At 38.2% G+C, this 17948-nt stretch overlaps 1 protein-coding gene across 1 annotated transcript; it reads right to left on the bottom strand.

Annotated features, from left to right (window-relative positions):
• Nucleotides 1-4659: 4659 nt before the first annotated feature.
• Nucleotides 4660-5241, bottom strand: LOC131658631 (protein MAIN-LIKE 1-like). Its single transcript, XM_058927904.1, has 2 exons — nt 5146-5241; nt 4660-5061 (listed from the first exon to the last, which is right to left on the bottom strand). The coding sequence occupies exons 1-2, from the start codon at nt 5239-5241 to the stop codon at nt 4660-4662; spliced, it is 498 nt and encodes a 165-aa protein (XP_058783887.1).
• Nucleotides 5242-17948: the final 12707 nt, after the last annotated feature.

The following is a 17948-nucleotide window of genomic DNA, read 5'->3' as shown; positions in this document are numbered from 1 at the left end:
TTTAGTTGTTTTTTTTTTTCACTGTTTGAAGCTAGGAACTGTCAGTTCATGTTTTAGAATACTAGAATCCAAATTCATTACGTTTGTTTTTGTTTTTTTATGAAGACAACGCGGTAACAGAAAAACCGGAATATTCAATAGTAACTTTTTTTTTAAAAAATAAATGGTAAAAGAAAAAAGAAAAACATAAAAAATTAGACAATTTCTCAATCCACCCCATGGAATTCTTAGCCACCACGTAAAATTCTAATTTTGCCCCCAGCTTCTATAGATGTACTTTCAGAAGCATCCTGAATTTGAAAACAATGTGTTTCCTACCGTAGATGCATTTATGGAATGAGTGTTTCGTAGGTGCATCTACGGAACAGCCTGCTAAATTTTCAAATCATGTTCATTTCACCAAAACTCAATTTTGGTTACAATAATATTTTAAAATACAAATGTAAAACTAAAGAGACGCATTTTAAATACAATATTCAGGAAATAAAAAGATACATTATATAAATAATATCGGTCATAATGTCGAATACATCATCAAAATAATGTCGAATACATCATCAAAGAAAATACAAACATAAAAATAGACCACCGGCATCACTACTGTTTGTGTCGTACATGATCTTGATGCTCTTCATCACGGCCTCCGCCTCCGCATCCTCCACGGCATCCACCACGGCCTCTCCTGACTCTGCCTCTAGTGTCAAGTGCCCCACTAGTCCTGGCACGATTTTTACGGTATAGAAATGCCTCATGTGCCAGCCTAATCATATTATCCACCACACGCCTCTGCGCAGAACCCTCAGGGAACATACCATCTGCAATGGCTCCCAGATCCGTGTCAGCTATCTCACGACACCGAGGATGGAGATCGTGAGTGTGGTCCATCTCAGCCTGATGAGCCTGCAGAATCTCCTTGTGGGCTGGTCTAGGCGGATCTTTAGGTGCAGCGGGCAACATGTACGGGTGTGACACCCTGTAGTACCAGGTGATGTATCCCTCGACGCAGCTCTAGTCGCTCTCTACTCTCGTCGCCCGAGCCTCCTTAAGAACCATGTGATGCTCTCAGTATGCAAAGACCTCATCTAACTGCCGACGGGTCATGGTGATAAGAGCTGAGACTATAGGGTCGCGAGGTATCGTCTGTGTGTAGCCAAACTGACGCATGACGCGCTCCGGAAGATATCGTACAAGGATGGTTGAGCTGGAGGCCAACCATCCAGAATACAACGCTATCTCATCAAAGGGAACCGTCTCCCGGTGCTCAGCATAGCAGTCATATCGTACGTCCTCGGCAGCAATGCGATCAAGTGCGCGCCTGTAGGGTAGAGGCTCCTGGTTCCCTCTGCAGGGGCTGAATCTACTGGCACGCGGTGTAACACCCCAAATCTACCCAACGTTTATATTTAAATCAGAGTGCGGAAATTCAACATACAATTGGGATGTCACATTCAACGTAAAACAACAAACAACTTAATCACATATATCATAGATACATAGCACATAACTCGGATGAACCGATAAAACCTGTTTACTCTTTTAAAAAATAAAACAACTTTTAATAATAATAATAATAATAATAATAATAATAATAATATCAATTATTCAACTTCACTTCGCATAATATTTTTGTCAAACTAAAACAACTTCACCAACATCATATTACTTCATAAATTCCACTTAAAAGTTAACAACTTATAGTTATAACAACAATTAAAAGACAACCGTTCACCCCCCCCCCCCCCGAGTGCTACGTATCATAGCAAGACCCAACTCAAACTAACAGTAACTAAAGACTTCATAAAATCACTTCAAACTTCCACCGCTATCTTGAGTACCTATCCATTTCCCATGGTAGGGAAACATCATTCAGAAGGGGTGAGATATCCAACAATATAAACAAGCGTATGATAAATAATATATTAAGATTAGATCATACAATTTCACCACTTCATACTTATTCAAACAACAGTTTTAATAACAAATAGCAACAACGATTATAATAATTATTTACCAACAACAAGTATAATAATAATTATCAGCAACAAGTATAACAACAACAACTTATAACAATAACAACAACAACAGCGTAATAACAGCAACTTCAAATGCGACTCAACTGTGCAAATGCATGTGGTACCATTTGGAGCAGAACTCCCAACTTAAACATATGTCAGGTTATCGAGGCATTTCAACTTAAAGAGGTGTCGTCAAGGCCAACTTAAACAGGTGCCGTCAAGGCCAACTTAAAGATTTTGCCAATCCAGGCCAACGTAATATGCAAATGTATGCATGCAACAATAACAACAACTACAACATCACAACACAACAATGCAACAACCGCAAACAACTTAATCAACCTTGGTCATAAGACCTGAAACTTAATCAACGCATCATCAATAACTTAAACAACATTAGTCATAAGACCTGCAACTTAATCAACGTATCAACAACAACCAGAACAACAACAACAAAAACAACAACTTAAACATGCATCAATTGCATCAACTTAATTATTACATAACAACCCCTAAATATCTAGGTACTAATTCTTCAATTTATTAATTAATCTACTACCAACAATTCTTATCATTCTAATTCCAATTCTACTATTCGTTAATTCTATTATTAATTCCAATTATGCTACTAATTCAGCCTGCTACATATATCATCGTTATTACTACTGTTATTTCTTCTTCACACCAATTCCATCTTTATACAACTTAATCCGTTAACTACATATCTCATTACTAAGAATCATCACTATAATTTCTACTAACTAAATTAATCAATTCCAACGGTATAATATTCTAATTAATTTAAACCAATTTCTTCACTAATAATAATTACAATTCTTCTCAAGTTAATCCTATTAAGGCTTGATCCCAACAACCAACATAAAACATCAACAGCCAGAAATCAAAACATATTTCTAAAACTCGTATAGCACGCGCTGCGAACCTCTCTTTGCGCCGCGAACAACACAGAAACCTTCATTTCGCACCGCTTCCAAACCTTGGCGCTTACCTGCGCCGACAGCATCTTCCAACAAAATTCAAACTCAATTTTCTTCTTTCGATTCCAGTACAATTCAATTTCGACCATCACAGGAACATAGCAATATTATAGTTATACTCCACCAACATCTAGCAATTTTCTACAACTAATTCCTCAATAATAATAATTATAAACCCTAGGTTAATTTCCCACAACCATTGATTGAACTTTTATAACCTTATTCACCTGACGTCAATCAATTTCAACATTCAACAATACAATCACAACACACAAAAGAGAGGCAATCATACAACCATAACCCCCACATATCATTCATCTTAATCCCGTTTATAAAGCTAGAACCTCACCCTTACCTTGGATATGAGATTGTTCTACTCTCCCGGTTGCCATAGCTTATGCCGCCGCTTCCAACTTTTCTCCGAAAATCTTTTCTAACAACGTGCAAAGACGCACCAAAAACCTGTTCGGAAATCGCTTTGTCAGACGTACTTAAAATCATCAAAATAAAAATCGCTCCGGTCAGAAGTTACCTCTACGAGTCTGGAACATTTTGTCCAAGAACCGCGACGATCCAACGGTTGGATTGGGAGAAACGTCCGTTTTACTAAGTTGTCTCACTGCAGAAACTTGCTGTGAAAATTGGACTTCCTCTAGCTTTTCTCTTCCGCCATGGCTCTCTTCTTCACCTCTCCTCCAAACCCTATTCCTCTTTGTGTTATGATAGCTCTTCCTTCCTCCAATTCTAAATCAAACATAGTAAAGTTATTTTATTTAATCACTTAAATAACTTAATTGGGCATAAGTGACATACCCCCTCCTTACTTCACAACAACTCAAATTAAACTCAAAGTTATTTTTAAGCTCATTAATAAAATAACACTTCAACTTTATTTCACCAAATTAATCCGATTAATTACCATGCCAACTTAATAAAATAATTCCGACTTCGTCGATAAAATTCGAATTAAATACAAATAGTCCAATATTAATAATAATACTATTTCTACTATTATTTCTTCAACGAAATCAACTTTATTAATTCTCCGACTAACCGAATAAAATCCGACTTTAACTTAATAATCCAAATACGCTTCCCAAAATAATACCAACAATTCTGATTGATCCACGAACTTCGATTAAATCCAATGATTAAATTCTTAAATAATTTAATTAACTAATTAATTAAATTCGGGGCATTACACGCGGCATGAGCTCAGTGTAGGTCGACACCTCTCCCCAGCCAATAATGTCTGGAAAGTGTTGTAGTATCCAAGTTTGAAAAAAAACACAGCTATTTTAATTTAATATCACAAATATATAATAAGTAGAATGGGATAAGATTGTTACCACTAAAAGGGCACAACTGCCTGCCACCGTCCTTGCCTTCCACAGGCATCCCTCTCCCAGTCTATAGTAATTGTACGCCAGTACATCCGCTCCCCGATTGTACTTATGGATACGTGTTATATCCGATAAGTACGTCAGGTAGATGACGTATGTGTACGTCGAGCTCGTGGCCACAAAGAGTTGAGTGCCTATCAAATATAGGAAGTAACATCTCAGCGTCCACTCTCTGTGTATATCGGCCTCCACCTCGTCGCCAGCAGCCTGATGTGCCATAAGAAGCTCCGTGTCATATAACCTCTACAAGGTGTGAAACCTCACATGCGCCCCTCGGGTCCTCTCCACCTCCTCAAGTCCGTCATTCGGATCGCACCCCAGCTCAGCAATCAGCATCTCCATCGCTTCCACCTTCATCAGCCTACCATGACCAAGGAGGGTATCCCTGATAGGTAGATGTAGGAGGCATGCCACATCATCTAGAGTGATGGTAATCTCGCCGTGAGGAAGATGAAATGGGGAGGTCTCCAGATGCCATCTCTCTACAAATGCCACCAGCATCCCATTATGTATCGTTGTGTAGTCCACCTGACAGAGGTCCCCCATGCCAGAAGCTGCTAGTACATCCTGGAACCATGGCTCGTCAGGCTGGGCAAGACCCGCAATCTTCCGGTCGTAGTTGTAGAACCTCTGGGGATCCCTATCCTGAATTTTTTTTAAAATAAACACAATGCGTAATAATAAAATTCATAAACTAAAGAAAAAAAGTAATTAACAAAGAAAATTTACCTCTCCATCCCATATACGCCTAGCAGCATCATCGATATACCCTGTCAAAAGGAGTGCGTCTATAGGATCCCCAGAGTACCATATAGGCTCTAGCATAGGCTCATCCTCGTATCATGCCGGAAGTGGCACAGCAGATCCTATATCGCCCGTCATAGGCACAGGCGCAGGAGTAGAAGTAGAAGTAGTGCCACAACGACATCTGCGGGGGGTGGCATCTGTGAGGAACCCTCAGCATCATCCCGGAGCCTCCGTGAAGTAGTAGTAGACGGGGAAGGCCCCTCAATTGGGACAGGTGTAGAATGCCCGGCTGGAGTGGGTGTATCAATTGGAATAACAGCTGAGAACCCCTCAACTGGGACAGATGTAGAAGTCCCGACTGGAACGGGTGTATGAGCTGGAACAACAGTTGAGAGCCCGTCAACTAGGACTAATGTAGAAGGCCCAGCTGGAGCGGGTGTATCAGGTGGAACAGCAGCTCCATCAGTCACCTGAGATACTACATGTGCCCGTTCACGCCGCACGGATGCGTGTTGTGCAGTCCTTCCATGTATATCTCTATCCGGACCGTGAGTCACAATGCTTGTATTATGATAACATCTACTTAACTACTATATATTTATACATAAACAATGATTTATAAATAAACAAGAAATTAAAAAAATACTCTTTCCGTAGATGCACCTACAAAAGCATCTTAGTTTTATAATGTATGGTGCTTCCGTAGATGCACCTACGGAAGCATCTTATTTTCAAAATATGTGGTGCTTCCGTAGATTCACCTAAGAAATTCCTTAACGTTCATCTCTTCCGTAGGTGCATCTACGGAAGCCCCTGAAGCTCATAAACGCAACAATGACGTAACTGCACTGTTCAGTCACCCAAAAACCCCATTTTTTTTATTGATCGTCCAAAATAAACCACAAACAGCACCTACATTGTATCTAAACAATATCTCTAATCCTATCCAATTATTTCTACACCTAAATATCATATTCTAATTCGATTTCGAAATAATCTAAATAAGTCAAAATGTCAAAAACTTACCGGTTAAATAACGATTTGAAGTTGATGGATGTCTTGATACTTGATCTTGATACTTGATGGCCGAGTGTTTGAGAGCTTGAGAGTGTTTGAGAGTGTTTGGGGTATAGAGATTTCGTGAGAGTTTGAGAGAAAGAAGTTTGAAATGAAGAGAATAAGGGAGAGGAAAGGTCTGGCGCGAGTTATAACGTCAAACCGTTCCGTAGATGCATCTACAGAATAGTTCCGTAAGTGCATCTACAGAATAAACCAACGTTAAACAAAAAAAAGGTGCTTCCGGAAGTGCATCTACGGAAGCACGAGGATAATTTGGTCAATTCAGTGGTGTGTAAGAAGGCCATGGGGTGGGATAAGAAATTGTCAAAAATTAAAGTAATGATTTTAATATTTTAATAGAAAAGTGATTATTTCATACGGTCATAAATAGGAAGAATATTAATATATAATAAATTAAAGTATCATTTTCATCCAAGTAAATATCATTCACTCGCATTCTCAGGTCGTGGATATATACATAGGGAATTTGCTCCGCTAATTTCCCTACTCCATACCAACTGAAAATTCAAAAAGAGGAGTTATCGTCCCCTGATCTAAATTCAAAGTCGTATTTAAGAGCACCGAGACTTTCGTAATTGCATTTCAAGTAATTGATCTCGTTTTTTTCATACTAAGAAACATTTTCTCACTGATGTACTTATGTTTCAAAACTTGGACCCATAGGAAATCACAATCTCGGTGGAGACCTCAAATCAACTTACACAACATAGAAGTATTGGTCTCTCATGTTTTTCGGATCCCAACACCACGCAGCTTTTTGGGCTTAATGATTTTATTCCAGCCAACGAGATACACACTAGAGTTTGAATTACCTTTTCATAAAAAATTCTTAGCCATCCTATCAATAAATTCACAAGTTAACTAAGGTAGTCAGGCCACTTGTATATAATTATTTGGGATGAAGTTCCGGACAGACCTAACCAAAGTCAAACTACCAACATTGTTTAACAATTTATGTTGTCAAGTATGCTAACTTTTAATTGATTTTTTCCTCTAGGAACTCAAAGTCCTTGCGTTGAAGACGATGCAACATACGAAAATCCAAGTACTTCTCTAGAGTAAGAGTTTGCTTGATACCCGTGTTGAATACAATTAAATCAATTTTACTCCTCTTTGTGGTAGTGAAGAAGAACACCTTTGATTTAACAACATTCTCTTTAAGGCCAGAAAACATGGCAAAACGGTTTAAGATATCTGAAATTATCCATGTCTTGGAGTTAGTAACCTTCGCAAAAAGAATAATAACATCAGCAAAAAAATAAATGCGATTAAGGGGGTCCATTATGAGATAACCTGGCAGGTTTCCAATGGCCTTCATTGACTGCTATGATGATTATCTAAAATAGAAGTTTCATGCAGATGACAAAGAGATAGGATGGAAGAGGTCATCTAGTCGTAGTCCTCTATTCGGAACAAAATTTGGTAATTATCTCCCATTCCAAAGAATATACATAGAGGATCTAATTATAGGTGCGTGATTAACTTTATAGTAATGGTAGAAAACTTATTTTGCTTCAAACAAAATTTTAAGAAATTCCAATTAACATCATCATAGAACTTTCCAAGATTTATTTTGAACACCATGTCAACTTCTGATCAGTGAGATGTTCGTCACGCTTGGTGACGTATCATGTATCTTACATATTTTGATTACGGGAAAATTATAAAACTGCTATAGAACCAGCAGTCTTGAGGCACTGGACATGATGATGAATTATTTGGAAGTTACCACAGGAGAATCCCAACAAGAGTTAGATGACACCAGAGAATGTCATTCTAGGTTTTCATTCTTGGTAGATCTGTATTAGCACCACCTGGCTGCAGTTGTGGATACTGATGGTGATGATGCACGGGTTGCATGCCACAAAGTATGTGCAATGAGATCATACCTCTTGGTTTTGATTGGCGCATCCTTTTTTATGGACAATAGTGCGACCTATGTTGATGTTATCTACCTCAGATATTTCATTGACTTGGAGAGGATTCACAAGTACAACTAACGGGTTTCTGGTTTGGTGTACCTCTACTTCAAATTAGCTTATGGAAGACTCGAAATTTGACAGGAAACAACTGTTTAGTTATGGTAAAAAAATTGCACCTTCAATGATATTAACTTCATAATAACTATGTTACATTGTTATTAATATTTCAGCTGAACCATTTTCAGGCACAGATCCACCACTATTTTCCATGTCTCGTCGGATAGGAATATGTGGAATACTACTCTGAGGATTTTACACGAGTGTGCTTGATGATCCTGCTCAGAGGAAATCAAGAGACTGGGCCATTACGAGTTTTTCTTGATTGTATTTTGACATATGATATTTGTTGGATGTTGTATGATGACCATCTTGAGACATGACCATTTGAGGTTATAACCTTGTAGTTTGGATGGTTGGCTTGTAAGTCTCAACTTATGTACCACCATCTATCTGAGCGAGTCATCTGGCAATTTGAGTATACCTAGAGACCCCACCATTGATACTCCTACCACTATCCTCCGCATGCATGTTGATGAGATTTTTGTATTATACTATGATTATCTAGTCCCAGAGGATGTATGTTGTGTGCCAGGTCTTCGTCCATGAAGTACGATATACGACTATATTCAACGATTTTATAGAGTGTCGCATCCTTAAATGACATCAGATACAGAGGGAGATCCTCATAGCTACCATGTCGTTGATGTGTTGTTGATATATCACCACATTTTAGCTATTGGGAGAGAGGCCATAGATAAGGTCGAGTTTAAGGAATTCACTCCTCAAATGACCACTCTACATGCTATCTTAGTAGTGGCACGACATGTGTTGCAGTACCGACGGTAGAGGAGGAACACGAGCGTCAGATATGCGCATTAATTGTTTTTTACTTGGTATATTTTGACTTTTTTTAATTATTTTTTTGTGAGATTGATTATGACATTTTGTATTTGAAATTTTGATATTTTAAGATTCATATATACAAAGTAGTTCTTCTATGTTGATCTAACTAATGACAAATGTGTATGGTTTATTTTGAATCGATTTATAAATGACTTATAATATAAGTTTATTAAAAAATGTCAATTTTTTAACTTATTGTTGAATGGTGTAAAATAATTTCATGGGGTTAATCCGGATATTGGAACCCAGACTTATAATACAAAGATTGAAATTCGAACCATTTTTCGATAAAAAGTGGAATGCCTCAATCATGAAGTGATTTTGTTGTAGATTGGGCGCACCCAGATTTTAAATTCCAGAGTATACGAAAAGTATTTCAGAGTTTTTATAGGGTGTGTGATCACTACATGAGATATAGTGAACATTGCTTTGATAGTTACATTTACTAAAATGGCTTAAGAACATCAGTTTTTCTGCAAATAGATTCTTTGGGGAAAATGTTTAAATGTAAGAGTTTTACTCATTACAACTCATGATTACTCACACACCCTCTCAAAATTCTAAAATTATTCTTAGAGTTTGAATTTTGAAATGCCGACACACCAAATACACACTAATCTTTATCTGAAACAAGTCAAATCATAGGTAAGTACATGTCCAAATTTTAAAATCTAGATTAACAACTTATGGAAATAGAAATCCTGACTCACCTTAACAGAGAACAGACCCACACACACCCAATCTCAAAACCAGACAAAGCCAAGGTTAGAGATTTTTCCAAATTTTAAAATCCAGATTCTATCTTATTATCATAAAAACAAAAACAATTTCGAAAAGAGAGTGAAGAATAACATAACTTAACATAAATATTTGTTGTCACATGCACAAAGTACATAACATAACATCGATCTTTATTAACCTAAAACTAACATGACATTTCATCATCGCCAGATGGTTGAAAATGTTTCGACACCTTCAAAATATTGTTGGTCGATCTTGCAATTGTTGCATCCATCTCAATTGGACATATAGTTGTGTAACGATGAAATATACTCTACACAACACTTACATCTGTATATGTCTTAAGCTCAAACTTATTGAACTTCATCTTCCCTTCGTTATCAATCGAGGATGAACGATACTCGATCTTAACCATTAATCTATTGTCTGAGTAGTGCAAAAGATTGTCTAGTTTGAATTTCAGATTTACAAAAGGGTTGTCCTCTATGACCCTAAATTCAAAAGGAGACATCACACTGTTGAAGTAAACAAATGTGATATACCATATATTTTTTTATTCTAGTGTTTTTCTGTTAAGAACATATGATGCATATTTATACAAGTTTTAGATCAATATTAACCATACAAAAGCAATTGTCTCCGAAATTTTCTTATCAATGATCAATAGAATACATGTACACTACCAATAATTTCAACTTCTTTTGCGCCTTTTAATGTTAAAATACAGGAAAATTTCAACTTCTTTTGCTCCTTTTGATGTTAAAATACAGGAAAATTGTTAGACTATGCTAGGTTAACTTTAGATCTAAGAATGCATTAAAAGACAATAAGATAAAAACAGCTTTTTCTTAATTCATAATGGGAAACATACAACATATATATAGTAGGGTTTACTACACTAAATTGGGCCATGGGCCAGCAACATAAAAGAACAATAATCCATTCCATACTAATAACTTATTCTAATTGCACCCCCTTATAATTAAATAAAGTCTTTCAGCTTAATGGGTCTTCTTTTAATTCTGTTGGGCCTTGCATTCTTCATAACATTACTATCGGGCCCAGAAAGAACCTTGTCCTCAAGGTTCAAGGGCATTGGGCCAGGAAAAGAGTGTTGGAGTGGGCCGGTGTTGAGTGCCTTGTCATGCAGCCCACACGGTTTCATCATCGTCTTTGGGGAAACGGACATGTTTGCAAGAGGAAGGGGATTTTAAAAAGTATTAGGGGCGTGGGATACAGCTGGTTGGGAACAGTTGTTGGGCATGTGAATTGAGGTTGAAGAGATAATGGGAATCTTTGGGAGATCACAAGAAGTCTGAGGGAAAGCATCTGATTGGGCGGTGGAAGATAAGGGTTGGTCTTGGGCAGTGTGCACAGCTGGATGTTGGGAAAAGTTATTTGAGACGTGTAAGTTATCATTGGATAGAGTGGTAGGTGTACTTACTTCACGTGACCTTATGAAAGGAGTGTTAAGTACATTTGAAAACTTATTCATTTGCACATCTAGATTTTTCTGTTTCTCCTTACTACTTTCTCCCTTCTCAAAAACGCCAATGTTCTTTCCTTTTTTCTTCAGAACCCTTTTACTCTGTTCTCCCTTGTGAACCAAAAACCCTTGCTCGAACTTATCATCTTCTTCCTTGTTGCTCTGAGACACCGTCGATCTCCCAGGTGAGGAATTGTTTGTGGAAACAGGCTTCAGACTTGTGTGTGACTCATTCTTTTCGTGATTGCTAACATGTGTGTCTTGTTTCAGGGCCATGGAATGTTCAGACGTATCGTTACTTGGAAACAGAACTAAGTCCGGAAAGGGTAGTGGCGTGAGTTTCGTCGGTGGGTGAGAGCCATGGTATGCCTTCAACATAGAGACGTGAAGCACCGGATGAATCCGTGAAGACGAAGGTAGATCTAAAAGGTAGTTGACGGTGCTGATACGTTTGATAACACGAAAAGGACCAAAAAATCGCTGAGATAATTTCTGGGAAGCACGGCGCAACACAGTGGATTTCCTATACGGTTGTAGCTTCAGCAATACAAAGTCTCCTTCCTGAAAGGTAACTTGTCTCCTTTTGGTATTTGCTTGTTTCTCCATAGCCGCTCTGCTTTTTTTGAGATTCTGTTTTAGTTCAGTAATTATCTGCTGTTGGTTTGTCAAGGTCATGTCCAAGGAGGGCTCAGTGTTGGGTTCGGTTACGTAATCCAAGAGTTGTGGTGGATCGCGGCCATACAGTGCCTTGAAGGGAGTCATCCGGATTGCTGAGTGAAACGAAGTGTTATACCAGTATTCCGCTAGATGTAAAAATTTGTGCCATTACCGGGGATGATCGCCAGCTAAACAACATAAGTAAGTCTTTAATGAACGATTAACAACTTCTGTTTGCCCATCTGTCTCCGGGTGATAAGTTGTATTGTATTTCAGGTTTGTGCCCTGCAACTTGAAGAAATGTTTCCAGAAATTACTCAAAAAGAGAGGATCCATATCTGAAACTATTGATTTAGGTATCCCATGGAGACGAAAAATTTCCACAGTGAAGCGAGCAGCCGGATCCTTCGCTGTGAAGTGTGTCAGCAGTGGAATAAAGTGAACAAACTTGGTTAATCGATCACATATGACCCATACCACAGTATGGCCAAAAGAACTGGGTAAGTTTGTTATGAAATCCATAGTCAGCTCCTCCCAAACTTTGTTAGGAGTAGGCAATGGTTGCAGTAATCCTTTCTTTTTCTGTGTTTCATATTTATTGTGTTGACACGTTGGACAATGTTTAATCATGTTTTTTATATCAAGGTAAACTCCAGGCCAACAAAAAGAAGATCGCAGCCTTGCCAATGTTGCTATCACACCTGAATGCCCTGCCTCTGGTGTATGGTGATGAGCCTGCACGATACTAGAACATAGCTGGTGGATATCAGGTATGAATACTCGATCTTTATAGTAGAGCAGATCACGTGTAAAACGAAAGTCTTTGTTTGTCTTGTTTCGAGTTTTCTCTTTCACGAGGTTATGACCTACGGTGTCTGTTTGGTAAAACTGTTGTAGGGTTCTGAATAAATCTGGGGTCGGTGAAGACAAAGCCAACAACACTGCTTCATGGGCTTGGAACTTTCTACTTAAGGAATCTGCGACAAGATTTGATTTACCAGGTTTGTAAAAAATTTCAAAATCAAAACCTTGTAATTTTGTTGTCCACTTCTGTTGTTCTGTAGTTTGAATTCTTTGAAGCAATAGGTCCCTTAGGCTCTTCTGATCCGTAAAAATGTGAAATTTCTGACCAATCAAATATTGACGCCATTTCTTAACAGATTCTGTGATGGCCAACATCTCACGCACATAGACAGATGCTGCTTGCATTCTTGGGCACAACTTTTTACTAAAGAACGCAATTGGGTGACCTCCTTGTGACAAAACTGCTCTAATGGCTACTCCAGAAGCATCCGTTTCAATGATAAACTTTTTTGTAAAATCTGGAAGTGCAAGAACCGGCATGTCGGTCATTCTGCGCTTTAATTTTGTAAAGGCGCAATCAGCCTCTATACTCCATACAAAATTAGTGGAACGTAACAAATCGGCGAGGGGAGCGGCGAGAGTAGCGTAATTTTTCACAAAGCAACCATAGAAACCGGTGAGGCCTAAAAAACCGCGAAGTGTCGAGAGAGAACGTGGCTGTGGCCAATCTAAAATAGCTCTGACTTTTTCTGAATTGGGTGCAACACCACTCGCTGAAATCACATGACCAAGGTAATCAATCTTTTTAGCTGCAAACACACACTTAGATAACTTCACAAAAAAAGAATGAGCCTGTAATGATTCAAACACTAGCTGCAAGTGAGTTAGGTGATCATTAAAATTGGTACTGTAAATTAAAATATCATCAAAAAAACCAACACAAATTGCCTTAGGTAAGGCCTCAATAGATCGTTCATAGCTGATTGGAAAGTAGAGGGACCATTAGTCAAACCAAATGTCATAACTAAGAATTCATAGTGACCGTCAAAACTGCGAAAAGCTGTTTTATGCGTGTCTCTTGATGCAACCCTGATCTGGTGGTAACCAGAGCATAAGTCTAACTTAGTGAAAATAGAGGCTGAGCCGAGCTCATCAAGCAATTCATCAATAGTGGGTATAGGGAAACAGTCTTTTACTGTTACTGCATTGAGGGCTCTATAGTCCACACAAAAACGCCATGTGCCATCTTTTTTTTTAACGAGTAAGACAGGTGAAGAAAATGGGCTAGTGCTAGGAGTGATAATTCCATCTTGTAACATTTGTTGTATCAAAACTGTCATAGCATCTTTTTTGAGTGGGGATATCGGTAGGGTTTTACATTAATGGGGGGTGTGTTTGGTAATTGTTTACGGTGATTTCCAGTAAACAATCGCTAGTCTTCCAAACTATAGTTTATACTTTGGTTACTCGTAGAATCGACTAGATTGATCCTAGGACATAGTCAAATAATTGTCTTTTGATATAATTTGGTTCATATTTGTTGGTTTTTGTTTCGAATCTTGTTTATGGTGTGATTGTGTGAATAATCTTGCGAAATGAAACTTGTTATACACGTAAATACAATCTTGACGAAATGTAAAAGAAATGTAAAGTACAAGAATGTAAAGTATAGGAATGTAAAATAGCGGTAAATGAATGAGGCTTCGAAATAAAACTGAACGAAAGATAAAAATACTGGAAAGATACTTGAATAAAGATGAATACAAACGTATTTAAAATGGTGTTGGTGTCATACGTACATTTCTCAGCGAACTCTTTCTCTTAACACTTGATACTTGAGTAATTTTGTGAGTGATTTGTACAAAATGAACACACTGGATCCTGATATTAAGACCCTTATTTATACTAATTTCGACCCTAACGGTCCTACACTAACGAAATGCCACGTTGCTCACATGCATACGCTTCGAATCCCTGGGGTGCCATCTGTCCTTGTTCGGTTACACAGAATGTTTCTAAATTCAAATCCTCCCGCCTGTATTCTCTTCCGATACGTGGCAACGTGATCTCTGAAGAGGATGTCACGAAACACGCCAAACTTTAGTACCCTTTGTATTTCGAGAAAACGCTTAAGTCCCAAAGACAATTTATCTCGATTCAGCTTCGATTTCCATTATCTTTACTTCAACTTAAATAACATCCTCGAACATGGCCATCAGGAGCCATTTATTCTCGAGAATGGCCATCAGAAGCCATTTTTCTTCGAACTCTAATTTCTTCAAAGAACATTTTCTTCAATCGAAATCTCCAGCTAACAGTAATAAGTTGATATGATGGTCATGGGGTCGTGGGGGTGGAAGGCCTTTTGGAGGGTAAAAAATTGTTTGGAAATCTGTGAGTAATTTTGTAAGTTTGGTTGGTAGGGTCGTAGGGGTGGTGTGGATAGTATGAGTTTGGTCTGGTGAGTCAATAGGCTCCATAATCATTAAATGGAAAGAAGCAATGACATCAGTATGGATAAGTTGGCGCAATTGGTGAAAAGTGGTTTGTGAGGGTGAAATATTAGTGGTACCTGTGAGTGTTATGGGTTCGTTGTGATGTTGGAAAGTAAGTGAGGGAACTGAGAAATCAGCTTGGATGGGCCCCAAAGTTCTAAGCCAAGTCATTCCCAAAACCATATCTGCTCCCTCAATAGGTAACAAATAAAAAGGTAGTGTGAAAGGTTTGTTTTGCAATTGGATTTGAACATTATGACAAACTCCCTCACATTGTAAATGGGAGCCATTACCAACCATAACCGAAAATTGGGTGATCGGAGTAGTTTTAAGATTAAGATGATGTGCAATTCTTGGTTGCATAATGTTGTAGGTGATGCCTGTGTCGATCAAAACCATCACTTGGAGACCACCAATTAATCCTTGAAATTTTAGCGTTTGAGGGCAAAATTGACCTGTTAGAGCTTGTGGGGAAAGTTGAAAGTCAACCAACCCTTGTTCATTAGTACATTCAGCCGCCTCAACAACCTCACGTGTATTATCATTAGATTCCTCATCAGCCAATAAAATGAAAAATCTGCTAGTGGAACATTTATGTCCCATGACAAACTTCTCATCACAGTTGAAACAGAGCCCTTGTGCTCTTCCCTCTTGTAATTGGGCTTAGGTTAGTTTGCGGATAGGAAAAGGGGTTTGGGCTGATTTGTGGTTCAATAAGCTGGTTTGGGTTTGTTGGGTAGAAGGTTTTGTGGTGTGAGGTTGGGAATTTGGGGGGTTCGGTTTTTGAAAGGTAGTGGAAAATGGTTTGGAAAATTTGGGCTTTGTCTCTTTAATTTTAGACTAAATTAATTTAGCCAGCCCAATAGCTTGGAAAATTGAGGTAGGTCTAAGCACAGCTAGCTCATTTTGAATTTCTGGTTGTAGTCCAGAAATAAAACAATTTAAAATTGCATCAGATGGTAAACCCACAACTTTATTACCCAATTGTTCGAACTTGGTTTGATACTCCATAACAGATCCATTTTGCTTTAATTTGAACAAGGCAGCTTGATGGTTTTCATAAGTAGATGGGCCAAAACGGAGCTCCAACGCTCTTGTAAATGAATACCAATCACTAAGTAATTGATTCTGATGCATCCATTTATACCAACCTAGAGCATCTCCTTTCATATAAAATGACACAAGAGCTAAACGATTTTCTGGTGGTAAGTTATAAAAACTAAAATACTGTTCAACTTGGAATAACCATTCCAAAGGACAAGTTCCATCAAATAAAGGTAGTTCCAACTTAGGAGATCTAAAAGTGGGTAATGGTGGTATTTGTGACAGCTGTTGGTAGGGAAAAGTGTGGGGGGTGTGGAATTGAAATTTTGGTTAGGAATAAAAGTTGCTGGGTTTTGTGAAATAGGGGGAAAATGTGGAAAGGGTGGTGGTGGTGGTTCAGGGCCTGGGTAGCGGGTTTGTGGTGTTAAAACAGTAGGCTGTGTAACAGACATGTGAGGGTGTGGAGTGGTATGGATAGGTGTGTGGACAGGTGTATTAACTACTGTAGCAGTAGAATAAACCATAGGAGATGAAAAAGAGGGTTGGGTAATACCTATAGCACTAGCAGCAGAATGAATAGTAGCAGAATGTGGTGGGTCTCTTTGTGCACGATTTTTTTGAAGTATTGACATGATGGAATCATATCTTGTATCAGCAGTATGCCTTTCCACATCAAATCTTGTATGAACTTGACCCATTTGACTTGCTAATTCTTCAGTTGCCATGTGAAATCTTTCATCCATTTGGTTTTGTGTGTCTTGTAAGGCATGGTCCAATCGGAGTTGAGTGAGTTGGACAGCCTCCTCAACAATATCTTTAGAAGAAGGGTTAGGTGGTTTGGAGGGAGCCATGGATTCAAGAGAATGAAAGCACCAATGTTAGACTATGCTAGGTTAACTTTAGATCTAAGAATGCATTAAAAGACAATAAGAGAAAAACAACTTTTTCTTAATTCATAATGGGAAACATACAACATATATATAGTAGGGTTTACTACACTAAATTGGGCCATAGGCCAGCAACATAAAAGAAAAATAATCCATTCCATACTAATAACTTATTCTAATCGCATCCCCTTATAATTAAATAAAGTCTTTCAGCTTAATGGGTCTTCTTTTAATTCTGTTGGGCCTTGCATTGTTGTTTGCAAGTAACAAATCTTGAATGAGAAAGGAAGGAGATTTTGATAGGATTTTTCAATATTGGTGCAAGACTATGAAGACTCTTATACATGCAAAATACATTTTTCCATTTGGTGTTTCCAGATGTTTCCGAAATCCAGACATTTTTTTTGGCAAAAATGGAGGGTATATCTCTAATAAGGCATTTGTTGTATAATAGGTCCATCTGATTCCAAACGCTACGAAGGAAGGACATTATTGAGTTTCCATAAGATGTGTGATCACTACGGAATGTAGGGAACACAACCCTAAAAGTACTTCACCCGATTTCCAATTTCATTTTGCTCACAACTTTCAGCAAAGCTTCTCAACGGGACTCAGCATTAACTAGGATCAAGTGTTCAATTAAACTTGATGTAGCTACTACCTAGTATCTGCTAGGTCAAATTTTCAAGACCTGATTCTTTAGAGT

The sequence above is a fragment of the Vicia villosa genome, linkage group LG1, assembly GCF_029867415.1.
Source record: "Vicia villosa cultivar HV-30 ecotype Madison, WI linkage group LG1, Vvil1.0, whole genome shotgun sequence".
Lineage (NCBI taxonomy): Eukaryota > Viridiplantae > Streptophyta > Magnoliopsida > Fabales > Fabaceae > Vicia > Vicia villosa.
This window is presented reverse-complemented; position numbering and strand designations above follow the sequence as displayed.

What these genes read in the sequence shown, in the direction of transcription:
- LOC131658631 (XM_058927904.1), bottom strand. Translation starts at nt 5,241, where the DNA reads ATGCTAGAGCCTATATGGTACTCTGGGGATCCTATAGACGCACTCCTT. An exon ending in GGCGTATATGGGATGGAGAG is followed by an intron (nt 5,062 to 5,145) that starts GTAAATTTTCTT and finishes AAAAAAATTCAG; the next exon opens with GATAGGGATCCCCAGAGGTT.